The sequence below is a fragment of the Podarcis liolepis genome (assembly GCF_965112155.1).
Source record: "Podarcis liolepis genome assembly, chromosome: 13".
In the NCBI taxonomy this organism is placed as follows: Eukaryota; Metazoa; Chordata; class Lepidosauria; order Squamata; family Lacertidae; genus Podarcis; species Podarcis liolepis.
This window is the reverse complement of record NC_139573.1, coordinates 56621851-56648117: the sequence shown is the minus strand read 5'-3', so window position 1 is coordinate 56648117 and position 26267 is coordinate 56621851. Positions and strand designations below refer to the sequence as shown.

General features: G+C 44.7%; 1 protein-coding gene across 2 annotated transcripts; it reads left to right on the top strand.

Annotated features, from left to right (window-relative positions):
• The first annotated feature begins 364 nt into the window (after positions 1–364).
• Positions 365–26267, top strand: SPMIP7 (sperm microtubule inner protein 7). Of its 2 annotated transcripts, none has more exons than XM_083473307.1 (9): positions 365–1389; positions 4335–4432; positions 4979–5052; positions 5688–5826; positions 7149–7216; positions 10950–10991; positions 14206–14313; positions 22696–22803; positions 26162–26267. In XM_083473307.1, the coding sequence occupies exons 1-9, from the start codon at positions 921–923 to the stop codon at positions 26175–26177; spliced, it is 1122 nt and encodes a 373-aa protein (XP_083329433.1). In that variant the 5' UTR covers positions 365–920; the 3' UTR covers positions 26178–26267. The 2 variants fall into 2 exon arrangements, with proteins under 2 accessions (XP_083329433.1, XP_083329432.1); XM_083473306.1 differs by lacking the exon at positions 26162–26267 and adding an exon at positions 25093–25668 and having other exon boundaries at positions 369–1389.

The window sequence follows — 26267 nt, the reverse complement described above, 5'->3', positions numbered from 1 at the left end:
GGGGATGGAGGAAGGGCGGCAGAGGCGCCTCAGGCGGCTGCGCCCAAAGCAAAGGCCCTGCGGTCTTCCCTGAAGGGCAGCATAGCAACTGAACGGAGGAGGAGGAGGAGGGTATTGGGGGGGGGCGACCCCTGGATCCAGCAAGTGTTAAAATATAAGCCAGGTGATGGGCCGTTAACGGAAGGAAGGAAGGGGCTCTTTGCAGATACACTCCCTCAACTGTTAGTTAAAAAGGACAAGAAGAAGAAGAAAGGGCAGAGGAGAGTGATGTGAACTAGAAGTGGAAAACAGCAGTCTCCGTTCACACCTGGCGGAAGGAGTTCCCTTGTTCTTGTTCCTCAATTATTGTTCTTGTTCCTCAATTATTCCTTGATCACTGTAGCTCAGGAATTCCTTTGCAGCTTAAATTCTCCCATCATATCACAAACAACCCAAACCCCAGCATTTATTAATTTCTAGGGCTTACCCTAAATCTATATTGCTATATAAGGTGATTATTTTGAACTTTGATGTTTGACAATCTAAATCTTTAATACATTTTAAAACATTGCAGTAGGGAAGAAAAAAGCATATAATTTGTTTGTGAAGCAGAGAAAACGATTGCTTCATTCATAGATCAGAAAGATCGCTGCCTTTTCTCCTGGATCCAAATCCCTATGAAATGCATCACTACAACTTCCATTGTGTGCTCATGTTCTACTGTCACTAAGCAACAAAGAGACTCTTCTCATTTGACAGCTCTGTTCCCTTCCGGGTTTCTATCTCCTTTTACTTTGGTTTTAAAGTAGTGTTTTCTTCCATAGGTTGGAAAGGTTTTTGGTTGTGTCGGTGTGCTGTTAGTTTCCGTGTGAGTTCCTGGACAGGATTAGAAAACAATCAAGACTCTAATATCTCTACTTGGAAACAATACAAAAATAATTATGACTTCTGGAGTCACTGCAAGGCAGTTCAGCCACTTCAATTCCCACAAGATGCATCAGAAGCAGCATGAAGGTCTCTTAAAGAGAATGTATATGCCTTTTGTGAGAGGACCTGAAGACAGGCACCTTTTTACCAGTTTCCACAACAAATGCAGTAATGCTTTTCTCAAATCCAATCCATTCATTCGACCTGAAGATAAATCCTACCTTTTAGCTCCACATCGGGATGATCTGCCAATAATTAACCCTTCTTCAGGATTTGTGAGCCCAGGAGGTGCAGCTGAAGCTAACCAAATCATGTATAGCAAAAACAAGGAACCCCTGGGGAATGGTAAAGATGTGCAGCCTCCACCGCCGGCCCCCTTCCCACATACGACACACCAGCCTTCGATATTGGAAGAGATAAAGCAGGACCAGCAGTGGAACTCAAGAGCAGTGCCAGATATTTCCCTCAGGTCCAAACTTGGAGGTACATGGTGCTATCTTTTACTGTTCTCATTGTATTCACTATATTGTCTGATGAAAGGACGCAAGGTACATAAATGATGTCCCTCAAAGTGCCAAAATGCATGCTATGCAGAGTTTTATTTAACTTTCCCCCTAGTGAATGAAAAAGTTGCAGTGCTGAAGGAGAACAGGTGAGGGGAATGGGTTGTTTAACCTTTTCCCTGCTGACCATTGTTCTGTTTAAGTTCAGTTGGCAGGGCGTTTGCAGGGGCAAAATCTTTCCTCCCTGCAGTACTGGGCTTATCAAATGTAGAGGGCGGACTTGACCCTCACTCAGACACGGTTCTGGGTGCACCCTTTTGGTTTCTTCCATGCAGTATGAGTAAATGCTGTCATGCACTTCAAAGGGGAAAAGTGAAGTACAGTATTGCATTTGAGGACACTGTTCTATGGAGAGCAAATGCACACATCCCTCTCCTGATCCTGAATAATCTATCCTCCACTGACAGAGACAACAAGTTGTCGCTGCAATAAAGGTACCCCTGTTGGTACGGGCCAGTCTTGACAGACTCTATGGTTGTGCGCTCATCTCACTCTATAGGCCGGGAGCCAGCGCTGTCCGCAGACACTTCTGGGTCACGTGGCCAGCGTGACGAAGCTACTCTGGCGAGCCAGAGCCGCACACGGAAATGCCATTTACCTTCCCGCTAATAAGCGGTCCCTATTTATCTACTTGCACCCGTGGGTGCTTTCGAACTGCTAGGTTGGCAGGCGCTGGGACCGAACGACGGGAGCTCACCCCGCCACGGGGATTCGAACCGCCGACCATGCGATCGGCAAGTCAGCGCCACCCGCATACAGGCACAGTTCCCCCTCCCCCCTCCCTTGTGATAGACTGCTTCTGTTGCTGCAATTTTTATTTCCTGTTTTGTTTTTATATTGTTTGATATTTTGTGGTTGTAATCTACCTTGATTTATTTTATAAAGAAAGTAGGTAGAAATCTAAGTTTTTAAAACAAATAAATTTAAATATTGATAGGTGGTTTGTTAGCTATAAGAATATATAAGATGAGATTTAGCTTGCCTGTCCAAACAACTCAGATCATGTAACTGTTTGCTAAACTATACGTTGTGTTGTTCCAAAGGCTCACTAATCTAAAGCAGAAGAGTGGTTCATTTTTAAAGCAGAAGAGTGGTTCATTTTTAATCTAAGAGGCTAAATTTAATTTCAAGTCCCACCTCTGCCATGGATTCACTATGTGGCCTTGGGTAAATCACCGCACCCCGGCCTCGGATCACATCCACACCACACATTGAAAGGACTCTGTCATTGCTTCCCCCAAAGGATCATGGGAACTAGTTTAAGGTTCTAACAAGGCTTAGCACCTGTTACAAACTACAGTTCCCAGGATTCTTTGTGGGAAGCTGAAGAGAGGGTATAAGAGTTCTTTAAATGTGTGGTGTGGATGTAACCTATATCTGTGGGAGGGAAATAAAAAGGAACAATATGTACTTCATGGGAGCGTTTGAAGAACAAACACAGTAAAAACTGTAAAATATCAAATTTAAAATGTTATATAAATTATATTAAAAGGGGGAGCAGCAGTAAAGAAAATGGCACCCTATTGGGCCTGGTAAACATATAAGCAATTGGCTCTCTGGGTCACAACCTCCAGCCTCCTGTCTACTTCCTGACAGCAGCTCACTGTCTCTTTTGTCTCTAGATCCAGGGATGAAACTAGGCTTTATTTTAACAGGGCCAAAGACCCAGTTTGGCTCACCCACCCACTCGCATTTGTGTACACACCCACCCACCCAGGCTGGGAGCCTCAATGGGGCTGCTCTGGAGGCTTCACCCAGGGCAAAAAACCCAGCTTAACCCCCCTCCCCCCCCCAGTTAAGGCACTGTCTAGCTCTCTAGACAGGGACACGGGTGGCGCCTGTGGGTAAAACCTCAGTGCCTAAGACTTGCTGATCGTAAGGTCAGCGGTTCGAATCCCCGCGGCGGGGTGCACTCCCATCGTTCGGTCCCAGCTCCTGCCCACCTAGCAGTTCGAAAGCACCCCTAAGTGCAAGTAGATAAATAGGTACCGCTTTATAGCGGGAAGGTAAATGGTGTTTCCGTGTGCGGCACTGGTGCTGGCTCACCAGTGCAGCTTCGTCACGCTGGCCACGTGACCCGGAAGTGTCTTCGGATGGCGCTGGCTCCCGGCCTCTTAAGTGAGATGGGCGCACAACCCTAGAGTCGGTCATGACTGGCCTGTACGGGCAGGGGTACCTTTACCTTTTTTTAGCTCTCTAGATCCCAAACAAACTTCCTTCTTAACCCCTTTTTTCTTCAGCCATGCACCCACTGCCCCATTTCCTTGGATCTTTATTCCTTGATGGCTCTTCCCGAACTCTGCCCACCATGTCTTCCTTTGTGCGTCTCCGCAGCTCACGCACGTTATTAAGTGCTCATTTTGTCAAGCCCTTTGTTCCTCCTCCATCTGCCCTTCCTTCAGGTTCTTGCTTCTCAGTACCTGCTCTGCCCCTTCCTTCAATTACTCTGCCTCCTTGTTACCTGTCTCTTAGGTTCCCTGGCATCTTGGGACCACTCTCTCACTGTGTCTGCTAGCCATTGATTTCACTCTCTCTTTTTGACCTATAGTGCTCTTTCAGGGTTTTCTGTGGTATTTTCTCAGCCAAACTCAAAATTCACTTTGACTCATTGAAGTGGACTGCGGCAACCATTCAGTTGTTGATATCATCCCTCATTAGGAAGTATGTTTGCAAGCATTTCATGGTATAACATTAGTTTGGCAAATTACTGCCATAGACTTCATTGTTTCCACCACAGTAACCACCACAGTCATCATAGAATCATTTAAGTTAGTTAACGTAGCAATATAAGAGTTATTTAACTTAGTTGTAATCTTTAATACTGTAGTAGGCTGCATAGCACAAGAAATTCAACATTTTTTTCAGGATGGACAAGTGCAGTAAAAGTTATACCTGCTCCACCTAAAGTCAAAGGAAATTTTTCACCTCATACATTTGCATTTCATGTGGACCCAGACATTAAGGTATTTTTGTTTCCTGCTATTGATTTTGCTGTTGGTATAAACCTGGAGCATATTTTCAAATTAATACTAGTCCAACAGGCATCTTAAATCTAGGGGGCCGAGGTGTCTTCATCCCCCTCACTATTTGTTAGAAAGGGGCTGGGCCTCCTCGGTGTTGAGAGGGTGTGTTGCAGCTTCAGCAGCTGGCTCCTCCAGAGTGCTCAGCCTCCTCCAGGCGATGTGCGGTTGTCTGTGTGGGGCGTCATTCACATGTGGCAGGCGATGGGCCCCCTCAGTCGTAGGGGCAACCTGGCACCTCTGCCATGCAGGAATCTTTAGCCCAGCGTGAGGCTCGAATCCCTGCTCCTGACATTAAGAGTCTCATGCTCTATTGAATAAGCCACTCTGAACATTTTAGGCTGCTCTAAAGGTGCAGGAGTAGGAAAAGGGGTAGCAATCTTATGCTTGTGTGCTTGAGACATTACACAGCTTGGAAAACTATTCAATTAAAGGACTAATCCCTGCAATATCTTTTATGATTTCTCTTCATAATGGTTTCTTACGAAGTCAAGTGATCCTTCCTCTGAAGCCTTCAGAGATGAGAAAGCGCGGAAGTATATGTATACCTCAGTGGCTCAAAGGTGAGCTTCTGTTTCTGGTAAGGAAGGATTCTTTAAACAGTTGGTGTTCACCTCAATGGCATATGACTGTCTGCTTCGTGTAAGATGTGTTTTTTCTCTTGTTACAAACGCTCAGCTCCTAGTGTTCAATCAGCAAAGGTGCATTTACATCCTCCAAGCTGCAGCCCATCCTAAATTATACTTTGGCTGTGAAGAGGCAGCGGAGGAGTCGCTCAGCATTTCATACATGTGTGGTTTAGCTTGTTCTGTGATGGAATGGGGACCTTTGTTACGAAATAAAGTTAATAGTTTTGACTATTAGATGTAAAAAGCCAAGAACTCACATGCTTCTGTCCTGGCTCTCTCCATGTATAATTTTATCATAATTATGGAGTATGCATATTATATTCTGTGCTTCATAATACAGCCAGATTTCTTTTTCATGAAATAAGCTCTTCCATCTCAGACACTTTCTGTGAACGTATAACATAACCAAACCCCCTCTGTGTACCCCCCTTATATGCATAGTCAATGTCTCTTATGGAACCAGCATTACAAAATCTGTCCACCTTTGGGTGGTGGAAATCTGTGTTATTTATTTCACTGTCTAGCCACAACCACTGCTGTAAAACCTCTTTCCCTTCTTTTTAATGAAGAGCAAATGAAGACATTCCCTGGGATAGAATGTTGCCCCCCAAAGTCAAGCCTCCAGATTCGACATTAGAGCCAAGGGCTGATAGAGTCTCGCAGCGTTTTTCAATGAAGCAGTATGAACCAGAAGCAGAAACAAGCCAAGTCAGTGAACTTCATTTTAGCTTGTTTATGGGTTGTTGTTGTTGTTTGTTGTTTAAATCATAGTCATAGATCAGTGGTAGAACACACACTTTTCATACAGGTGCCCCCCATGTTTAATCCCCTGGCTCTCCAGTTAAAAGGATCTCAAGTAGCAGAGCTGGGCAAGCACTCTACTGGAGACCCCCCCAGAGCTGCTGCTAGCCAGGAATGAACAGTATGAGGCTAGATGGACGCTCTGCCTAAGTATCAGGTAAGTTCACATGTAATGTAGGAGAGCCATAGTTCCAACCGTAGTTGCTGAACCTGCTCTGGATTTCCCTCCTGCTTGGTTGTGGGTTGATGGCTCTGTTTAAATGCTGTCTCTTTTCATTATGTTTTTTGTAAGTATTTAGCTAAGTTGCCTTGGGGCTCATTTTTAGTGCTGAAAAGTGAGGAATGAGTTAACCAGGCAAGAAATTAGGGACTGGGACAGGATTTTTCCATGTGGAATTTTTAGTTTACTCTTTTATTTTTAACAAATTTAACAGAGAACTAAGAAAGGAAGGGAAAAGGGAAAGTGTGTGTGTGTGAGAGAGAGAGGGGGGGGGGAAGTGTGTGAGAGAAAACCCATAATTTCACATTATAAATACAATAACCATCCCACCCATCCACATTAATTAAAAAACATAAATCCATATGTGCTGCCCAGACAGGTATCCACATGAAGCTGACGTTCACCTGCTCTTAATAGCTGCTCCCTGGGGGAAGCCTTCATGTAGGACTTGGATGAGAGGAGCTATAGTCATTTAAGTAGCCTTTATGTCACAATTAAAGGCATCCTGTCCCATGGCAGAAAAACTACCTCAGTGCCAAAACAAGTTTTGTTCCATTCCTCTCATCCATATTATTCCCACCATGCTCACTGGCTACAGCAAAGACCTGCTATGGCATGGTTGAAGTGAAGGTAGGTGTCATAACCTCACCACTCTCCAGAAGCCATCTTGGTATATAAGCAAATATCTAAATGAACAAATAATAATCATGAGAACTCGTGCCTCTGTTGTCTTTCTGTGACACTGAGCGAGTTTCTTGTGATACTTTCTACTCTTCCTGTGCAGAAATGTGTGCTGAAATTGTGACCCAGGCATGTCCCAACATCCGCATCCCATGTACATAAACTTCCAGTTCTTCTTGTATAACCAGCTACAATGTGCCAGACACTTTTAGTACAGTACTGAAAATTTCTGTGGAGAATGTGATTAGTTTTATTGTTACTGTGATTATTAGCAGTAACGGTGTTATTCACACAGGTGGTGATCCCAGAAACATTCTTATTGTTCCAGGTTGTTGGAAGCCTCTGGGACAGATTTCAAAGAAGAGCCTTCATATCACCGGACAAGCCAATTAATTTGTGAGCTACATTGATTTCTATAGTTTGAAAATGTTTGTAGATTTTTAAAAATTATCTGTACTTTCTTTTATGGTTTCACATCATGGGAATTTTAAAGTGACACGAAGCAAGATTTTTGCTGTACGCATATGCACAGTTGTTTTGGTGGCACTGAATTTGGGCTGGGGGAGAGAGAGAGAGTGCAATTAAGGTAGACTGATCTTTGCTATGACCAGAAGTGCATTTCTGTGTTTGTAAGGCGGAGCAGGGTGGTGGCAGGGAGCTGTCAGGGGCTGGGTCACTCTCTGTTAGCCCCTGACAGAGAGTGGCCAGCTGAGGTGGGAATAACTTATACTGCAACATTTGCTGCCAGCGACCTTGAAGGCCAAACTATTTTAGGGTTTGTGTTTGGGTTTTTTTTTTAAAGGGGAATGCAGGGTACAAGGGCCTCATATGCTGGTTGCAGCAGAGGTACTTTCCACTCTGCCTGATTTTACTATCACTGTTACCCTTCCTCGCAAGAATCCATCTGCTCCCCAGCACCACCTGGGAAAGGAGAAAATTCTCTCCCAGTACTGCTTCTGCAAAAGGACAGTTCAGATAATACTTGCACATTTGAAGAATGCACGCACACACAGGATTGTGTGGACTAACTCCACCCCAGCTGTCAACTTGCCTAGTACAGGAGGTTGGTGAATCTTGCCCATTTCTGCCTCTCTCTGTTTCTCTTTTTTCCTAATCTTAAATTCAGTTCTCTATATGTCTGTAACAGTTGGTTTTTAGTTTCGGAATCATAGAATCATAGAGTTGGAATAGACCACAAGGGCCATCAAGTCCAACCCCCTGCCAAGCAGGAAACACCATCAGAGCACTCCTGACATATGGTTGTCAAGCCTCTGCTTAAAGACCTCCAAAGTAGGAGACTCCACCACACTCCTTGGCAGCAAATTCCACTGTCAAACAGCTCTTACTGTCAGGAAGTTCTTCGTAATGTTTAGGTGGAATCTTCTTGTAGTTTGGATCCATTGCTCCGTGTCCGCTTCTCTGGAGCAGCAGAAAACAACCTTTCTCCCTCCTCTATATGACATCCTTTTATATATTGGAACATGGCTATCATATCACCCCTTAACCTCCTCTTCTCCAGGCTAAACATGCCCAGCTCCCTTAGCCGTTCCTCATAAGGCATCGTTTCCAGGCCTTTGACCATTTTGGTTGCCCTCCTCTGTTCCAGTTTGTCAGTGTCCTTCTTGAACTGTGGTGCCCAGAACTGGACACAGTACTCCAGGTGAGGTCTGACCAGAGCAGATTACAGTGGCACTATTACTTCCCTTGATCTAGATGCTATACTCCTATTGATGCAGCCCAGAATTGCATTGACTTTTTTAGCTGCCGCGTCACACTGTTGGCTCATGTCAAGTTTGTGGTCAACCAAGACTCCTAGATCCTTTTCACATGTACTGCTCTCAAGCCAGGTGTCCCCCATCTTGTATTTGTGCCTCTCATTTTTTTTGCCCAAGTGCAATACTTTACATTTCTCCCTGTTAAAATTCATCTTGTTTGTTTTGGCCCAGTTCTCTAATCTGTCAAGGTCGTTTTGAAGTGTGATCCTGTCCTCTGGGGTGTTAGCCACCCCTCCCAGTTTGGTGTCATCTGCAAATTTGATCAGGATGCCCTTGAGTCCATCATCTAAGTCGTTGATAAAGATGTTGAATAAGACCGGGCCCAAGACAGAACCCTGTGGCACCCCACTAGTCACTCTTCTCCAGGATGAAGAGGAACCATTGATGAGCACCCTTTGGGTTCAGTCAGTCAGCCAGTTACAAATCCACTGAGTGGTAGCATAGTCAAGACCGCATTTTACCAGCTTCTTTACAAGAATATCATGGGGCACCTTGTCAAATGCCTTGCTGAAATCAAGGTAGGCTATATCCACTGCGTTCCCTTCATCTACCAGGCTTGTAATTCTGTCAAAAAACAAGATCAGGTTAGTCTGACATGACTTATTTTTCAGAAATCCATGCTGACTATTGGTGATCACAGCATTCCTTTCTAGGTGCTCACAGACTGTTTGCTTAATGATCTGCTCCAGAATCTTCCCTGGTATCGATGTCAGACTGACTGGGCGGTAATTATTTGGGTCCTCTCTTTTCCCCTTTTTGAAAATAGGGACAACATTTGCCCTCCTCCAGTCTGCCGGGACTTTGCCTGTTCTCCAGGAATTCTCAAAGATGACTGCCAGTGGTTCTGAGATCACATCTGCCAGTTCTTTTAATACTCTTGGATGCAGTTCATCTGGCCCTGGAGACTTGAATACATCTAAACGAGCCAAGTATTCTTGTACTATCTCCTTAGTTATTCTGGGCTGTGTTTCCTTTGCTGAATCATTGGCTCCAAATTCTTCAGGTCGGGCATTGTTTTCTTTATCGGAGAAGACTGAGGCAAAGAAGGCATTGAGGAGTTCAGCCCTTTCTGTGTCCCCTGTTTGCATTTCACCATCTTCTCCTCTGAGTGACCCCACTGTTTGCACTGAAGGTGCAAATCAGGTTGATTCCCTTTATGCGCAAGGTGAATTAAATCCTCTGTCCCTACTCTAGGCAGCTTAAGTTCTCCCCGGGCAGCATGAGTTCCTTAAACGTCAGCCACAGCTATGACTCTTCTCATTGACTAAGAAGAATGGTATTTCTTCTCAGAGTTCTGTGATGAGGAGGAGGGACAGACAGACTGACAAACAAACAAACAAATAAACAAACAAACACATGGGAGTCAAATAGGTGTAACCATGTTTCTTTAGCACATAAACTTAAGAGCGATTAGCAATCGCAATGCCCACCCTAACCAATCCCAAACCCTGCAGGCAGGGGCAGCCTGTCCTGTTTCACCATCTGAGGCAAAATGGCAAATTGCTGCCTCCTTCACTGCCCGCAAAGCTTCACCTACCAGGCTTCTGGCAAGATCTCACAAGAGTTCTGTAATTCATTGCAAGATTTCACCCCCAGCCACTGCCACTGCTTCTCCCAAAGTGTGCAATTCTGCCGCCTGAGGAGCTGCCTCAGGGGTGAGCTGGCCCTGCCCACATGGAACTTGGCAACAGCAAGTTTGTTGAGCAGATGAATAGTGGCAGTTGGCTGCTGCTATAGTCATGTGACAGTCTGTGTCCCTGGTCCTTCTGTCCCAGGTCTTTCAGGCCACCAGAGTTTGCTATCCTCCTTGTTCTCTCCTTTCTTCCTCAGATCTCTGTCTCCAGTTTCTTCAGTCTGCTTCTCTCCTTTACCAACTGCCCTTCCTTAACTGACTCTCCCTCTTTCCTCATTACCTCATTGCCTGACCCTTTGCAGAGCTGCATTCTAAGGAGCAAGCATCACAGTGGAAACTCTTCAAGGAGCAAAAAGACTTGCTGTGTGTGTGTGTGTGTGTGTGTGTGTGTGTGTGTGAGTGCACGCGCATGCACACTTTAAATGAAGTCTGGTGATCCAGGGCAAGCTGGTGGTGCAAAAGGCACCAGGTGGCAAGGCTAGAATCTGCAAGGCCTAGCCGGTCAGGCAATGGTAACATCCTAAGTGTCGGAAACCCAGAATTAAAGTTTTTACTACCTACCAAGGCTGAACTAGGACCCTGCGTCCACTATGTGCTCTTAAAAATACACATGCCATTGTAAATTGTCTGAAAGTTGTCACATCTGATAACATACCAAATATTGATTGTACATTAGTAGGAAGTAAGTTAACCAATTTAATGTGCCTTTCATCTTTAACAGTGTTAGTCCTTACTCTCGAACTCAACATCTCCCTTTATACACGTAAGTAAAAGTTGTTATGTGAATATATATCTTTTCTCTTAAGCAGGGGATTTGTTCATTCAAAAAGAGACAAAAAGAGACGCAGTCTGTTTGCATAAGTGCTCCTTGGTCCTCTGGATGCCCTTGACTCCTGTCTTCTGATTTACACTGGCATCCAGAGGACCAAGGAGCACTTAAGCCTGAGCCACTGAGCCAAGAGCAGTAGGCAACGGATCACAGAAAGAGATTCCCAAAGTGAGGTGGAGATTCAACAATAGGAGGAGTAATGTCATGAATCTGAGCTGAGGAGATAGCAGGACTCTGCACCAGAAGTAAGCCCAGTTGAGCTTGATGGGTCTACTCCCAGGTAAGTGTAGGACTGCAGTCTTCTATAATGAGAAAATGGATGTTGTGTGAGTTCATAATATTAGAATTCAGAATCACCAGATAAATTAATTGGCAGGAGGACAGAAGAAAAATACGTGTATTTATTTAAAGCATTTTTAACCCACTCTACAACCAGAAATAAGGTGGTCAGACACAAAAGAATGCAGGACTCTTGATGGCGGTTTAGGGGAGAAAATTTCAGCAGGCATAGCTTGTTATTACATGTATAGCTACTGAAATTTCTTCTACACAAGCGTGCATCTTGTGCATCTAGTCACCCTAGCCATAAAATGTTTTCAGAATACCTTACAAATGTCATTGATTAGAAAATCCTTGTCTTTAGGCTTCCTGTCTCAAAATATATGACAGAAAGAAAAGGGATTGGGAAGGAGGAGGGAAAAGCAAAACCAGGACTCATCAAAACTTTCTTTTGCGCTGCACTTCCGAGGCACAGGTCCATGCTTTAAAACTCCATGTCCGAGCAGTTATTGTGTTTTGTTTTTGTTATGGCACTTTCCCTGGGAAAACCTGCATTTTACAATTGAATCAGAGCAACCAGCAATCTGCAGAAAACCCCATTGGCATTTGCTCTGATTCAGTAGTAAAATGTGGGTTTTCCTGGGGAAAGTGCCAGGGAGAAAAGGAAACCACTCAGACACAGAGTTAAAGCCTGGACCTGTGCCTGGATGAGCCCTTTAGCACCATTTCTCAAGTTACAGAATGTAATGACCAGCTGAAATGGAAAGATTTAAAGGAAGAGATAAGCCAAATGTTGCTGATCTTCCAGTAGAGTCCATGAGGAAACACAGTACATAATTAGCATATTAAATTCATTGCCACAAAATATACAGTATGTTGTGGCCACTAGATTAGCCTGATATTTAAAGGACTGGACAGATTATAGAGAATTTTTTTTACTAAATATCAGCCATGACAGCTAAACAGAACTTTCCCTTTCAAAGGCAGTGTGCTTATTTATGCTGGAGATAAACAATGTTGACTTCATATGAGCTTCCTATCTAACTGGTCACTTCTAGTCTCACTGGATGTTTGGTCAAAATTAATAGAGTTTGGTCAAAATTTATAGTTTCTTATACTCTTATATGCTACTTCTCAGTTTATGGCAGTTCACGGCAGAAAAAGCAACTTTGTACCACCCCTCCACCATTTTAATATACATATTTTCCCTACATTGTGATTATCCCAATGTATAGAATTGATTTTAGAAGATTGTCAGTTGAAATGAACTCATTCTCATGCTTGACTTCATATTAAGAGGGCTGATAAATAGAATAGGCATGCAATTCAGGCTATTACCTGCTGCAAAACCTATCCTATGGCTGTGTGATTTCATAAATCATCTATGAACAGCTTGGAAACTGACTTGAGAAGTTGCTCTAGCAATTGTGGTCCTTGTGGACAGTTGAACAGCCAGCTGGGACAAGTCAGACCTATGACAAAATATTGCAGTGAATCCTCACCCCGAAGCACCATATGATAAGGTAGAAGGCATAAGGGGCTCCAGCAGACCACCCCACCCTTCTCTCCTTTCTGCTTTTCATTGTTCTTTTCCGGCTATGGCTACTGAGCATACTCAGTTCTCATTGGGCTATGCAGGAGAGGTCCCCACACCTACCAGTGGTTTTTAGTATATCCACTCCCCTGTTTCTCAGTGTCCCTTTTTGGCTCCAGTCCTGTTGGCACTTGCCACATGAGTTTTGCTATTCTAAGCAAGAGGCAAAAAACAGGAGGTGTAGGTGGTTTTTTTTTTTGGGAGGGGGTGTTTCACTTGGAGGTGAGGCCAGGCAGTTCTAAATACCAGCACTGAATAGGTTTGAAATGTGCAATAAGGAAGCCCCACTGGAGGATTTAAGAGGGTCTTATTAGCGCCTACATCCCTGGGCAGGGTCCTTGTGTTTAAGAAATCGTGTCTCCAAAGCATAGTATCGAATCAGACATGAGAGAAGAGGTGCTTGTCAAAAGGGATAGGAACAAGGCACTACAGAAATGGTGATAAGCACCTTTTGTGGACCATTCTGGATATACCAAGGCATTTTGTCTCCAAAATGCAGCAGAAGGTCAGAGATGATACTGTGCTCCTCCTCTACACCCGCTGTCCATGTTAGGATGCAAGCGTGTACTAGGGCTCAACAAGAAACACCATCCATGTCTGGTTACTGAGGCCAACTGAAATTTGTGGCCCCTGCATATTTATTTGCCCCAGGCCTGCACAACCTGTGATCCAGCAAGCCAAGCACAGCCCGCCAGCCACACCCACCGCCTTGCCCAGTGGCTTGAGAAACCTCCTCTTTTTGCCACTTGCTTGGAATGGCAAAAGCATGAGGGGGATTATCAAGCACGTAGCATATCACAACATGAGAGTAATGGGCTACATTCAGCATTGTGGGTCAGAAATCATGGCTTCTGAGACATTGCTCTGCTATTTCCTAGTACTATTATTATGGTTGGTTTTTTGTGTACTGGATATAGAAATATGGAAGAAACTAACGAAACTGTTACAAAAAAATGAGCTATACCAGTTTCTTGGGGCTGAATACAAAAGGCAGTGGAAGCAATGGTGACTCCATTTCGTTCTCACATTATTTACAGTTTCCCCAAATTAGCTTATTCCACCTACGTGGTAAAACGTTGTCATCCATTTTTTCCTACAAGCACACTGCCTAGTTTTATGTGTATTTTGGTACGTGACTGCACAAATCTCTGTGTATGTTTTTGTGCACCTTTTAAATAAATAACGAAAAACTTGGAGCTTCAGTGGCCTCAGCCAGCTGTGTTATAAATAATACATATTTGCCTTTTGATTCCTTCCCCCTTTTCATCCAAACAGAGGCTGTGTTGGTGCAGAGAATCCTGATGACCTGGACAATCCCTATGTAGATGCAATCTTTCACAGCAGAGTTCGAAATGCAGAACCACAATATGTGAAATCTTCCTAGTATGTAAACCTCAAGTTTCCTTTCTTGTATAGTAATTACTGATTGAGAACCTGAGAGACTCCATATCATGCTGCCAAGCAGGATTTAAGTTTATTTGGAACCAGAGCATATGGGACTGGATGCGGGTGACTCAACTACAGACTTCTGGGATAGTAAAGGTACCCGTGACCATTAGGTCCAGCCGTGAACGACTCTGGGGTTGCATGCTCATCTCGCTCTATAGGCCGAGGGAGCCAGCATTTGTCCACAGACAGCTTACGGGTCATGTGGCCAGCATGACTTAGCCGCTTCTGGCGAACCAGAGCAGCGCGCAGAAACGCTGTTTACCTTGTGTGGCTAGGTCTCAACCCCACCCCCCTTTTGTTGGATAAAGACACAAGACTCAAATAATTAAGGTTAATGGGCTAAAAAAGGCCACAACTTTATTGGTTACAGATGATGAGCGCTATCAGCTTAGGCATTGGATCTAACCAACTATATCTGACTCCAGCCCATCTGCTGGGAGCCCAGAAAGGGTTAACCACCAGTAGGGGGAGTCCTGCTGATGCACATCAACTAGGAGGTCCCCCGGGGGTAATCAATAGGGGTCGTGCCTTGGGCCCTCACCTCCCTAGGCTTCGGACAGGGCCACACACCCCAGAATCCTTTAACAGAATACCCTTCAATATGTGGGGCAGGTGATGGCGCTACCTCCCCTCATCTCTTCTCCAGAGTTATTCCAATGCCTAACCGCCATACCATAAAAGTTGTGACAATTTGCTACGAGGTAGGCAAAAACCAAGTGGCTGCTGCCAATTGGCCAAGTGGAAAAATTCCTACCAGGCCCCTCAGTGGCAACCAACCAAAGTCCATAGCAAGGTCAAAAGGGACAAAAACCTTAAAGGGCGGGAGGGTGGGTAAACTGGAGCACTGGAAGCCAAAAGGGAGAGATCTCCCGGCTGCATCCTGCCCTTAATGGGCAGGCCACACCCCCAGACCGACTGGATTGGCCGGGCCGGCCAGTGACATAGCCGGGAAACCCCCCACCCCCTGGCCACCCAGGACAGCTGGTGCTATGCTGTTTCTGTTGTAATTATTTGTTTGTTTTAATTGATAATAGATTGATAGATACACACATATAATTAGGGTGTTTTTTAAGCCAAAACTCAGTTCTGGCACCTCTCAGGCCGTTGCCATTATATTAAAACAAGGGAGGTGTTCATGCTGAGTTCAGGCACCTCTTTTTCTTGAAAAATTGCACTGGTTTTAATTCAATCTATGTTTAATTGTTTAATTATTCCCCCCATGTTTTTAGCAGTTATTTCTGTCTGTAAGCTGCCTTGAGTCCCTGCCAGGGGGAAAAAAGGCAGGGTATAAATTTAATAATAAGTATGGAGGAATTTCTCTTTATTTCAGTGTTTCAATGGATCTTTCCCAAGCTCCCTGAGGCATGCTTTTTTAAAGATTGAAAACAGAGGCACTCTTCAGCAGTGTACTCACTACCTACTTAAAACTCAGCAAGGTCATTGTCCCCCCCCCCCCACCTAGCACTTCTAATTGAATATATGGGATACAGGTGGCGCTATGGTCTAAACCACCGAGCCTCTTGGGCTTGCTGATTGCAAGGTCGGCAGTTCGAATCTGTGTGACGGGGTGAACTCCCGTTGCTCTGTCCCAGCTCCTGCCAACCTAGCATGAGTAGATAAATAGGTACCACTGTAGCGGGAAGGTAAACAGCATTTCCTTGTGCTTTGGCTTCTGTCACAGTGTCCCGTTGCACCAGAAGTGGTTTAGTTATGCTGGCCACATGACCTGGAAAAATTGTCTGCAGACAAATGCCAGCTCCCTTGGCCTGAAAGCGGAGATGAGTGCCACACCCCATAGTCGATTTTGACTGGACTTAACCATCCAGAGGTCCTTTACCCTGTAATTGCATGTTGCATGTCATTGTACACATCAGTATGGATGGATGCGTTTTCAGTTGCACACTGCCTGTCCACACCAGTGGGTGGAGAGGGGGCATGGAGGTCTTCCAAAGGGTTCTGTTTTCAAATCAGTTCAAAACTGGTTTGAAAATGCAGTGTTTCTCAAACTACAGGATGGATAAGCATTGAGTCTAATATCATGAGCACACAGCTTCACAAACTATCCATGGGAATCCCCTGGATACAGAGTAAACTGGAGTGTGTACACAGCCTTCATGCTTAAAGTCTTTTTTTAAAAAAAACTTTTAAGGTGTAATGCTTGGATATCTGATGGCTTTAGGAAGGTGACAGAGTGGGGAGCTCAGCCACATCTGTGGGTCTTGGAAGATGCCACCAGCATGACATAGGTGCCCATGGAAGAATGCTGGCAGAATGCACACATTTGCCAAGCCTACACCCCTTCATTTCCCAGCCACTCCCAGGCAGACTGTGGAAATTTACAGCCACCCCAAAGCTGGTGTGAGGAATTCCACTCCCAATGACTTTGGGCTCACAGGAGACTTTAATTGTTTACTATGCATGGTGCACAACGGGAAATCCCAATTTACTGTCTCATTTGAAAGGGAAGTTATATGTGTGTACTGAAATGTAACTAAATATATATTCATTTCAATTATAAAATTGTCAGGTACACTTTCAAAACTAAGAATTTTCCAGAGAAACACAACCCTGTATTTCCGGGGGCTGGGCTAGACAGAATACCCTTTGGGTCCCTTCCAACAGTTCTATGATTCTTCACCATTAAGAACACAAGAAGAAAACATGGGGTTATTTGAAATATACTCTCTGCCCAAGCAAAGTACCTCCATGTACTTTAGGTGTGGAGAGGACATTTGGCCACTAGAGATCACCTGAAGATGCTAAAGGTTTACTGCTGCAAAAATGTTGGTTCCTTTACCTTTTCACACAGCTGCTAATCGTGCTTCTGCCACATGCCATTTCTGAAAGATAGTCTTATATGAACTAGAGAATCTTAGTAGTGGAGCATGCCAAAAGGAACAAGAAATCAGAAGAGGAATATTGTGCTACTGCCAAATAAGCATTTTTAAACCGTGTGGGGAATTCTGCTGTTCCTTGGAAGCCTCTTAGGGATTCCTGAATGTGGAGATCAGTTATGGCTTGCAAGCTTCCCTCTATGACAGCTTGCCATCTGCAGGACAGGGGTTGCAGGGGGAGGCCAACTACACTCACTGCTGGTTGCAAGAGCAGTGGGAGGTGCCAGGGACACCACGGGACCAATCCCAGGGCTCAGCTGTTGAAAGGAGCAAGTCTTGCCATAGATAACAGAACACTGTCAGTCAAAGCAACACCAAAGGGGAGATCACAGAATTGTAGAGTTGGAAGGGACACCAAGAGTAACCTAGTCCAACCCCCTGCAATAAGGGGAGGCATACACACGTACACATGTTGGTTTGGCACAGCGATTGGAGTTGGCTGGGTCTCTGGGCACCAGATATCTGTGACTCCTGAGGTGAGAGCCTGGACAGGATTAGCTTTGGTGTGGTGGTATATTTCCTGGGTGAGAGGCGGGAGGCCACTGGAGGAGGGGACTGCTATACCGAGCACTGGCCGCCTGTTGCAGAAAATCGTTGCCCCTTAATGACCATTAAAGCTGATGGTGCTGCAGGGTGGTTTTGTTTTGTTTTGCAGCATCACAGTTTAAGTTGGGTGGGGAACCTCTGGCCCAGGAGCCAAATACAGCCCTGCAGGCCTCTCTGTCGGACCCTCAAAATTCTCCCCAGGGTTAGCCCATTAGCTCATTAGCCCTGCTTGGCACCAGTTGTTTCTGCATAGCTTGGATGTGCCTTGAACTCTGACTGTTCCTTTCGCTTGAAGTTCGAGAGGGCTGTGCGTGTCACTGGACAAAGGCAGTCTTGGTCTGTCACTCCTGCGACCAGCGGAGAGGAAAGAGGCAGCCCACTTGCTCAGGCGAAGGCAAGCAGATGGGAGAGCACCTTCTTAGGCTCCCTTGGCTGAGGCTGGGCTGCGGAGGGAGGGATCAGGCAGGAGCTCCTTCACCTGAGTCAGCAGCAGCCTCCTTCTCTTCCTCCTGGTCGCTTCTCCCTCCCTCCCCAGCCCAGCTGCTTTTCCAGCATTATTTCAGGCATCGTGATATATCACTATATCACCATGGTTAGCTGGTGATATATCACAATGTTGAAAAACAGATATTGCCTATCCCTAAAGGTGAGGTCTCTTGCGCTTGGAACATGGTCCTTCTTTTCTGTTATTAGATACTTTTATTTCTGCTATATCTGCACTCCATTGCTGCTTGGCATTTAGGCAGTTTTACACAGGGTTGTTCATTACTGCATTTGTTGACTGTTGCTTGATTGAGAGGAGATGGCGCTGTGTGCCTGGGCTAGGTCCGGGGGTCTGGGGCAGAGGGATTCCATTTTTGTAGTGACAAGCATGGGGTTGGTATGACAGTGGGGTACAGATAAAGGAGTGAGAGAGCTTTTAATCAATCATTCCTTCTGCACTTGTCATGATTTGGAAGAGCGTGCCAACCAATTCCCTTCTGGTGATGCCACTAACCTCCAGGGTGGTCCAAAACAAGTGATCTGTCATTCACGATCTGATCATGGGTGAGTGGGCTGACTTGGTGTGAGGGGGCTGGGCTGACTCAGCACTGTCCCCCCAGATACTTGGTGCAACACCAACCCAGCCCAGTGGCGCAGGGTGCAAGTCACTGTCATCCATAACATTTCCATTGCTCTCACCAGGAGGCCAGCTGGCTCTGACTGATTTCAAGGGGTTGTTCCCGGTGTTGGGCCCAAGATGATGTTGGTGTGTAGCCCACCCAAGTGCACCGCAGCGCCCTCAGCTCCACAGCTTAGAGGCGATTTCATGCCTAACATTTGTGCTGTGGTGGCCTTGTCATGGTCATGGGCTAGCTCACGATTTCATGGTCTCCATGACAACCATGGAGCTATCTCACTGTGTCACAGGCCGGAGTGATACATAGATGTGGCAGGGCAGGTGTTTGGTCTGCAGAGTTGGCTAGCACAGATGCAGTGTTAGGAGGGCTTGGGGAGGCCAATGTTATGGACAGATCATTCCCCAGTGAGATTTTGGCGGACTGGCAGTGTCCCTCGGCATGGATTGTTATGGATGAATGGAATCTGATGCATTCCTGAATGCTCAGGGAGATTTCCTTGTTGACATGGCCAGTGCTCCTGTCAAGGCTGTGGCCTTGCTATGGAAGTGCAGGATGGGCAGGGCCTGGGATACAATGCTTTTCATGTGCCCTTAATGGCTTGTAACAGCAGTTGGGAGATGCTGCCTTTAAGAATAGTCCTCATGATGACCTAAATGTCAGAGAAACCCCAAAATATAAATAGCGGTAGAAACCCTTCTTCCCACCTATGGTGCGGTTTGACGTTTTATGTGGATATAATGCTTACATCTGCTTATGCTGTATATCTCAAAATAGTATTGGTTTCTTGTAGTAAAAGTTCAAAACATAGGTGCTGCTGTCTACATTTACCCTAGTAGAGTTTCTGGTCCCCCCCCCCCAATTTATTTTCTATTTATATTTTTCCTTAGTTTTATTCCTTAGTTATATAGTTATATTCTTCCAGTACTAAGCATACCTGAAGCTACTGAATCCAATGATCTTAATTTATTCAAATCCAGTGCTTTTCACTGGGTCTACCATAATACCCAACTTTTCCTCCAACTTTAAACAACTGCTGCTCTCAATCTCATGCCTAGTTTTCAAACTAGCAGGGTCTCTTTTTTTAGCTTGATTTTAGCTTGTCATGAGCGTGATGAGAAGCTGCATCTGCAAAATTCTCTTTTTACACAACAATTTAAGGCATGGGAACCCTGTCGTCTTCTGCACCTGTGTGCTGCTGCCTAGATACCCTAGATCAGGCATAGACAAACATGGCCCCCCAGATGTTTTGGGACAACAACTCTATCATCCCTAGCTAACAGGACCAGTGGTCAGGGATGATGGGAGTTGTAGTCCCAAAACAGATGGAGGGCCAAGTTTGCCTATGCCTGCCCTAGATACTCTCCCAATGAATGGATTTTGTAGAGGAGTTGCTGGACTATGTTCCCATCATCACTGATCAGTGATGAAGCTGGGCTGAGGCTGATGGGCATTGGAGTTCAGAATCATCTGCAAGGCTACACAGTAAGCAGAAACCTCTATTGTACAGGACGTTGTATCTGGTAATCTGAACCCCTCTGTTCCTTATACATTAAACAGAAAAAACATACTATTAATTTTTCATTGGCAAACAACAAATGATTCACACACATAAACATAATTGCACAGACTTGATATTTTGCACATTTCTCAGCTTCATTTAGCTGTATCTTATCCTTTTTCTGCTCCCCCTCCCCACAATGCTGTGCTGAGGTTACAGCACTCAAGAAACTTTGTTCTGCAGGTGTTCTAAGTCAATGGGGGAGAAACGCCACTAAAGGTGGGGTTTTCCTGTGGAACATTCATGGGAAGGAAGATGGATGGCCGTGCAATTCTTAGCCAAATGTCATATCAACAACTACAAATTCCTTTTCATTACTAGTGCTGCTAACACATCATTGCTTCGTGTGACAATGCTCAGTGCTAGCAAATCTCAAGTGCTCTCTAGGCCTGGTGCATGCATGCATATCATTAAATTTATCTATGTTGCACTGTGGCAGGGCTGGCCCAAGACATTTTGACACCCAAGGCAAACCACAAAATGGCGCCCCCTCTCTGTCAGGGCAGAAGGAGTGAGTGAAGATGTACATCAGGAACAAGGACAAAATAAATATCTCTATTGGGATCTGCTGCCCCAGTGGATCCTGCCACTGGAGGCAGTTGCCTCACCTTGCCTCATGGGTGGGCATGCATTGCATCACAGTACACTTGAGGACCAGCTGAACCTGAAAGTAAATATTCTTAGAAATACAGGATTGCTACCAAAAACAGCCCCCTGTTTTATATTTCCATGCTGGGGATACAAAACAAGTTTCCCAGCCTCTCTCTCATGTGACTGGATGCTGATTATCAAGCAATGTATCACAACAGCAATCAGGAATTATCACATCATACATTGAGAAATCCTAGATATGGAAAGGGGGGAGAGATACACAAGTCCACTTAGCCTTCCTGGTGTGGCAGCGTTGCAGGTGAGTGACGCCTCCCCAGCCTGGATCCAATGGTTGCTGGGCCTGCCCAGCTGGCAGGTTCCCTGTTGGCTTGTCACTACCCCAACTTCTGCCACTTGAGCTAGAAAAGGCAACCGTTTATACTAGACAGAGCTCTGGGTCTTAATTTGCAAAATTCATTAGCTCTGGCAAACGGGGCTTGCTCACCACTGTAACTTGAACAACAATCTAGTAGTGATTATCAACTTGCTAGGTATTTGCCCGTCAGTTTGAGAGACAGAGATGAATTTGATGTTTCAATTTTAGTGGCAGTTTCCAATGCTTTTGATGCCATCGAAACAATTATTAATTGTATTTTTATCTATTTCTCATTATGTATTTATATATTATCTTTCTCCCCACCTGTTGTTGTTTTGATAATTCTCCACTGCATTTTATGTTTATGGCCAAATAAACTGAACCTGAAATTTATTTTTTGCCCACAGACTAGACAATTTGTATGCACAAATTCATTCTACATGTATGTAGTTCTGTTGCTTGAATCTAATTTGTACATTGGTACATAAGATTCTTTGCTTCTTTATTTTGCAAATGGGCCTTGTGCTGTCATTTTATGCTTTAGAGCTCTATGTGTGAAATTTGGTTTTAGGGCAAAATTCCATATCCATGAAAATACAGCTGCCAAGAGTATGTGGCAGTATCTAATATCAGTTCTTCTAGAATCAGATGGTATTCCATTAGTGCAAAATGTTGCCAATGGAAAAAAGTGAGAAATCTGATATGGGGGTGTAAAATACAAATATGTGGAATTTTGCATCATTCTGTATCTGTGCAGGATAGGGCCTGCCATCTAGCTCCCAGCTGAGGTGACCTGTTCCCTCTTCCATCTGCCACCAGCGGCTACTTGACCATTTTGCCCTGCATAGAGGAGAGATCTGGCTTCCAAAAAACCCTTCACTCCCCACCCTTGTAGCTTTCCTTGACTGTTTTTGTTTAACTGATAGTTAATTGTTTTTATATTTTAATGTAAATTACTTTGTGAGGTTAGACTGAAAAGTGGTATAAAAGTATATTAAATGTCAACAAGATCCTCATCTAAAGTGATTGAGTTTTATGAAGATGAGTGGAATAACAATTTTCATTTAGGAAGCAGCCTGGTATTTTCCTGCTGCATCATCTTTTCTCTCCCCACCCACCTCAGATGCAACAACAAAAGCTTTTGCCTTAATTAGAGCTATCAAGAAGTCATTATTTCAAGCCTGTGCCCATTTAATCAATTCCTTTTCTCCCTTTAACTTTTACCCTTAGCTCTCCAAACACCTCTGGATACACTGGCAAGGTTCATTGGTCAGCCACCCAACCAGCAAATTCTAATCTTCCACCAACATCACCATCAATAATTTCACGAATGTATTGGTAAGTGTGAGGCACATTACTTAATTTGCTCAGATGCATTAGAATTCTAATTATGGTTATTTCATTAAAGAACAATTAAATATTAAGCACAACATTTCTTTGGTTTTGAAAAATTTGGAGTCAAAACCCATAAGAAAAGCTTTCAAGATTATTTGACATCTGCTGTAGTTTTCAGATTCCTTTGTATTTCCTTTGAAATTTGTATTCTTTTCCTTTGAAAACAGAGAGAGAGGGGGAAAGAATTCTAAAGCATGGAGGGCAAAACTGGGCTTCTCCAGATGACCTATTTATTGAGCCATCATCCTGCCTTGCTAGCTCAGAGTTTTCACAGAGCTCAGCTGAGCATTCATTCTGATGTGTTTGTGAGCAGTGGGGGTTATACAGCAACGAGCAGTCACCTTCATTTGCTTGCAGGCTGTTTATCTGTCTTCCTAGGAATTATTCCTTCATACCACACTTTTCAATGCATTTTCCTATTACTTCCTAACCACAATAAGTTATGTGTTTTTAAAATGGATTAGTTGGGCTGAAGCAACAAAATTCACTTTAATTGCCAAAAACTAAAATTCTGGTATGTACATGAAGTCCTCCTACAATATACTGCCAGTCTGCCTGAAAGAGCATCTCCACCCCCATTGTTCAGCCCAGACACTGACGTCCAGCTCCGAGGGCCTTCTGGCAGTTCCCTCACTGCGAGAAGTGAGGTTACAGGGAACCAGGCAGAGGGCCTTCTCGGTAGTGGCGCCTGCCCCGTGGAACGCCCTCCCATCAGATGTCAAGGAAATAAACAACTATCTGACTTTTAGAAGACATCTGAAGGCAGCCCTGTTCAGGGAAGCTTTTAATGTTTCATGTTTTATCGTGTTTTTAATATTCTGTTTGGAGCTGCCCAGAGTGAGTGGGGAAACCCAGCCAGATGGGTGGGGTAATAATAATAATAATAATAATAATAATAATAATAATAATAATAATAATAATTTATACTCTGGAAGCACCCTATGTGTCATATAGTTTAATGCAATTTGTGTGTGTTTTAAAGTGTAAATTTCTCGATGGCTGCTATCAGGCTTGTGAACATGGCACTTGGAATGGGTGTTAACTCTTCCCTCCATATTGTGATCCTTAAACTTTTAGGCATCAGAAGTTTACCCCAGAGTGGTGGCAGAGGGACTTGGGAGTGGCAGTGGCGGCTTCACCTGCGCTATTCCACTGGTGAAGCAGCCACCCCCCTCTGGCCCTCATACCAGGCCTGGGCAATGTATCGGTGCAACACCCAAGCCTAGTGTGCACCCGCCTGGCTTGGGTCAGTTGTGTGTGTCTTTTTCACCTGACTGCCTTCCCTTCAAGCTAGGCAACAACTGGGGCAGAAAGAGTCACGCCATTGACCCCAAACACGGGGTGCCTCTGTTTATTTGCATGCATGACACAGCAGTGCAAGATCACCCCAGGAGGAAGCAGCTCTTATGCCTCTGCAGGACTGTGAGGGAGAAGGGGTCAGAGGGAATTACTGTTACAGTGGTGCCTCGCAAGATGAAAAGAATCCGTTCTGTGATTCTCTTCGTCTAGCGGTTTTTTCGTCTTGCGAAGCAAGCCCATTGACGGATTAGCGCTATTAGCGGCTTTTAGCAGCTTATCTGCTGATCGGATCAGCTGATAAGCGGCTTAGTGGCTTAAAAAAAGGGGGGAGGAAAAAACCCCGTAGGAACTCGCAAGGCATTGTCGTCTTGCGAAGCAAGCCCATAGGAAATTCGTTTTGCGAAGCACCTCCAAGACGGAAAACTCTTTCGTCTAGCGAGTTTTCCGTCTTGCGAGGCATTCGTCTTGCGGGGCAACACTGTATTGCTCATTAAATTTCTATACGGCCCTTTGTCCAAAGATCACAGGGAGGTTTACCTTATACAGTGGTACCTCTGGTTACGAACGCTTCAGATTACAAACTCCGCTAACCCAGAAGTAGCTGCTCCTGGTTGCGAACTTTGCCCCAGGATATGAAAGCAAATCGTGCACCGGAGGCGCTTGCGCAGCGGGAGGCCCCATTAGCGAAAGCGCGCCTCAGGATAAGAACGGTTTCAGCTTAAGAACAGAGTTCCGGAATGAATTAAGTTTGCAACCAGAGGTACCACTGTAACTATATAACATAATAACAAAGAAAAACAACAACCCCTTACAGTCTACAGTTGTTTGGAATACCAGCAAGTTCTACCCACTGTTTCTTGGTGTCAGTAGTGATTGTGACCTTGAAATTCACATTCAGGTGAGAAAGATGCTTGTCTCCTCTTGTGATTGCAGTTACCTGGCTAAGCATGGGCAACCATCTGAATTTCCGCATCTGGGGCCTTTGTCACAGACCCTTGTACCCACTGAACCTCAAAATCCTTTCAATAAGAAGGAGAAAAAAAGAATTGAACTTTGAAGGAATATCTGTCTCTGACGGCACAACTCCAAGCTTTAAGAGATAATGGGAAACAAGCAAGGCTGTGGAATGACTGTCTTCTTCAAGAATGGTCAAGAAACAAAACTTCATAAGGGCATGCCTTCTGTATATTCCAAATGACCATTTCACGCACACACCGATTAATGCATTTCTTTTTCAATGTACTTTCTCTCTTCGTATTCATTAACATTTCCTCATGCCCAGCTGCAGCGGCCACGCATGTCTGAGGTGCTTCATGCTCTTCAGCCCACACCAGTTGTGAGGCCGCTGGCATTGCTTCAACAGGCCTGCCTTATATGCCACCCATCTGCTGCCCGGTGGGACTCCTGTGCGTGCCCTCAAATAATGGTAAACTGATCTTATACTGCAATCATTACTTTGGGTCCTGTGGAATGTTTTGATTGACTTAAATAAAGAGATATTCTTATGAATGTAGCCTAATGTGGAGCATTTTTGCCTTTACCATGTCTGCTTAGCTAATTGTGCCTGAATTTAGCCTGCCAGCCCTGCAAGAGCCTCTTTCTTCAGCCTCCATGGAGGAGGCTGGCCACAGTGCATGCAGGTGGAAGCATTGGAGCCGACAGGTCAGAACTTGTGCAGCAGTCTCTCTAGTCCGTACAAAACGTCGTGCTTTGTTCCAGGAGCCATGTTTTTTGAAATGCTTCTCAGAAGGTCCCTAATCCTAGTTTTACAGCCCCCTATTACTGCCATCTTTTCCATATGTATGTTGAATTTATGAATGCTTACCCATTCTCCACCTTGTTCCTTGTTATTACAATATTCCCCCCTCCAACACGTCAAAAGAATTAAGCTGAATTTGCACATTCACCACAGAAGCTCCCCCCACTCCAGCATTTTAAGTCATTGTTGTTCTACATATGTGCTTTGATTTTCTTTCTCTCATTATTATCTCTGGCCCAGCAGGCTTTGTATGTTATAGATTACTGACGTGCAACCCTGTGCCTGTATTTCAGTGGTGGTGACACAGCAGGAGCAGGGCCTTGGGGTTATAGCAGGTAACTGGAGGAAG

What these genes read in the sequence shown, in the direction of transcription:
- SPMIP7 (XM_083473306.1), top strand. Translation starts at nt 921, where the DNA reads ATGACTTCTGGAGTCACTGCAAGGCAGTTCAGCCACTTCAATTCCCAC. An exon ending in CCTCAGGTCCAAACTTGGAG is followed by an intron (nt 1,390 to 4,334) that starts GTACATGGTGCT and finishes CATTTTTTTCAG; the next exon opens with GATGGACAAGTGCAGTAAAA. An exon ending in CAGAAGCAGAAACAAGCCAA is followed by an intron (nt 5,827 to 7,148) that starts GTCAGTGAACTT and finishes TTATTGTTCCAG; the next exon opens with GTTGTTGGAAGCCTCTGGGA.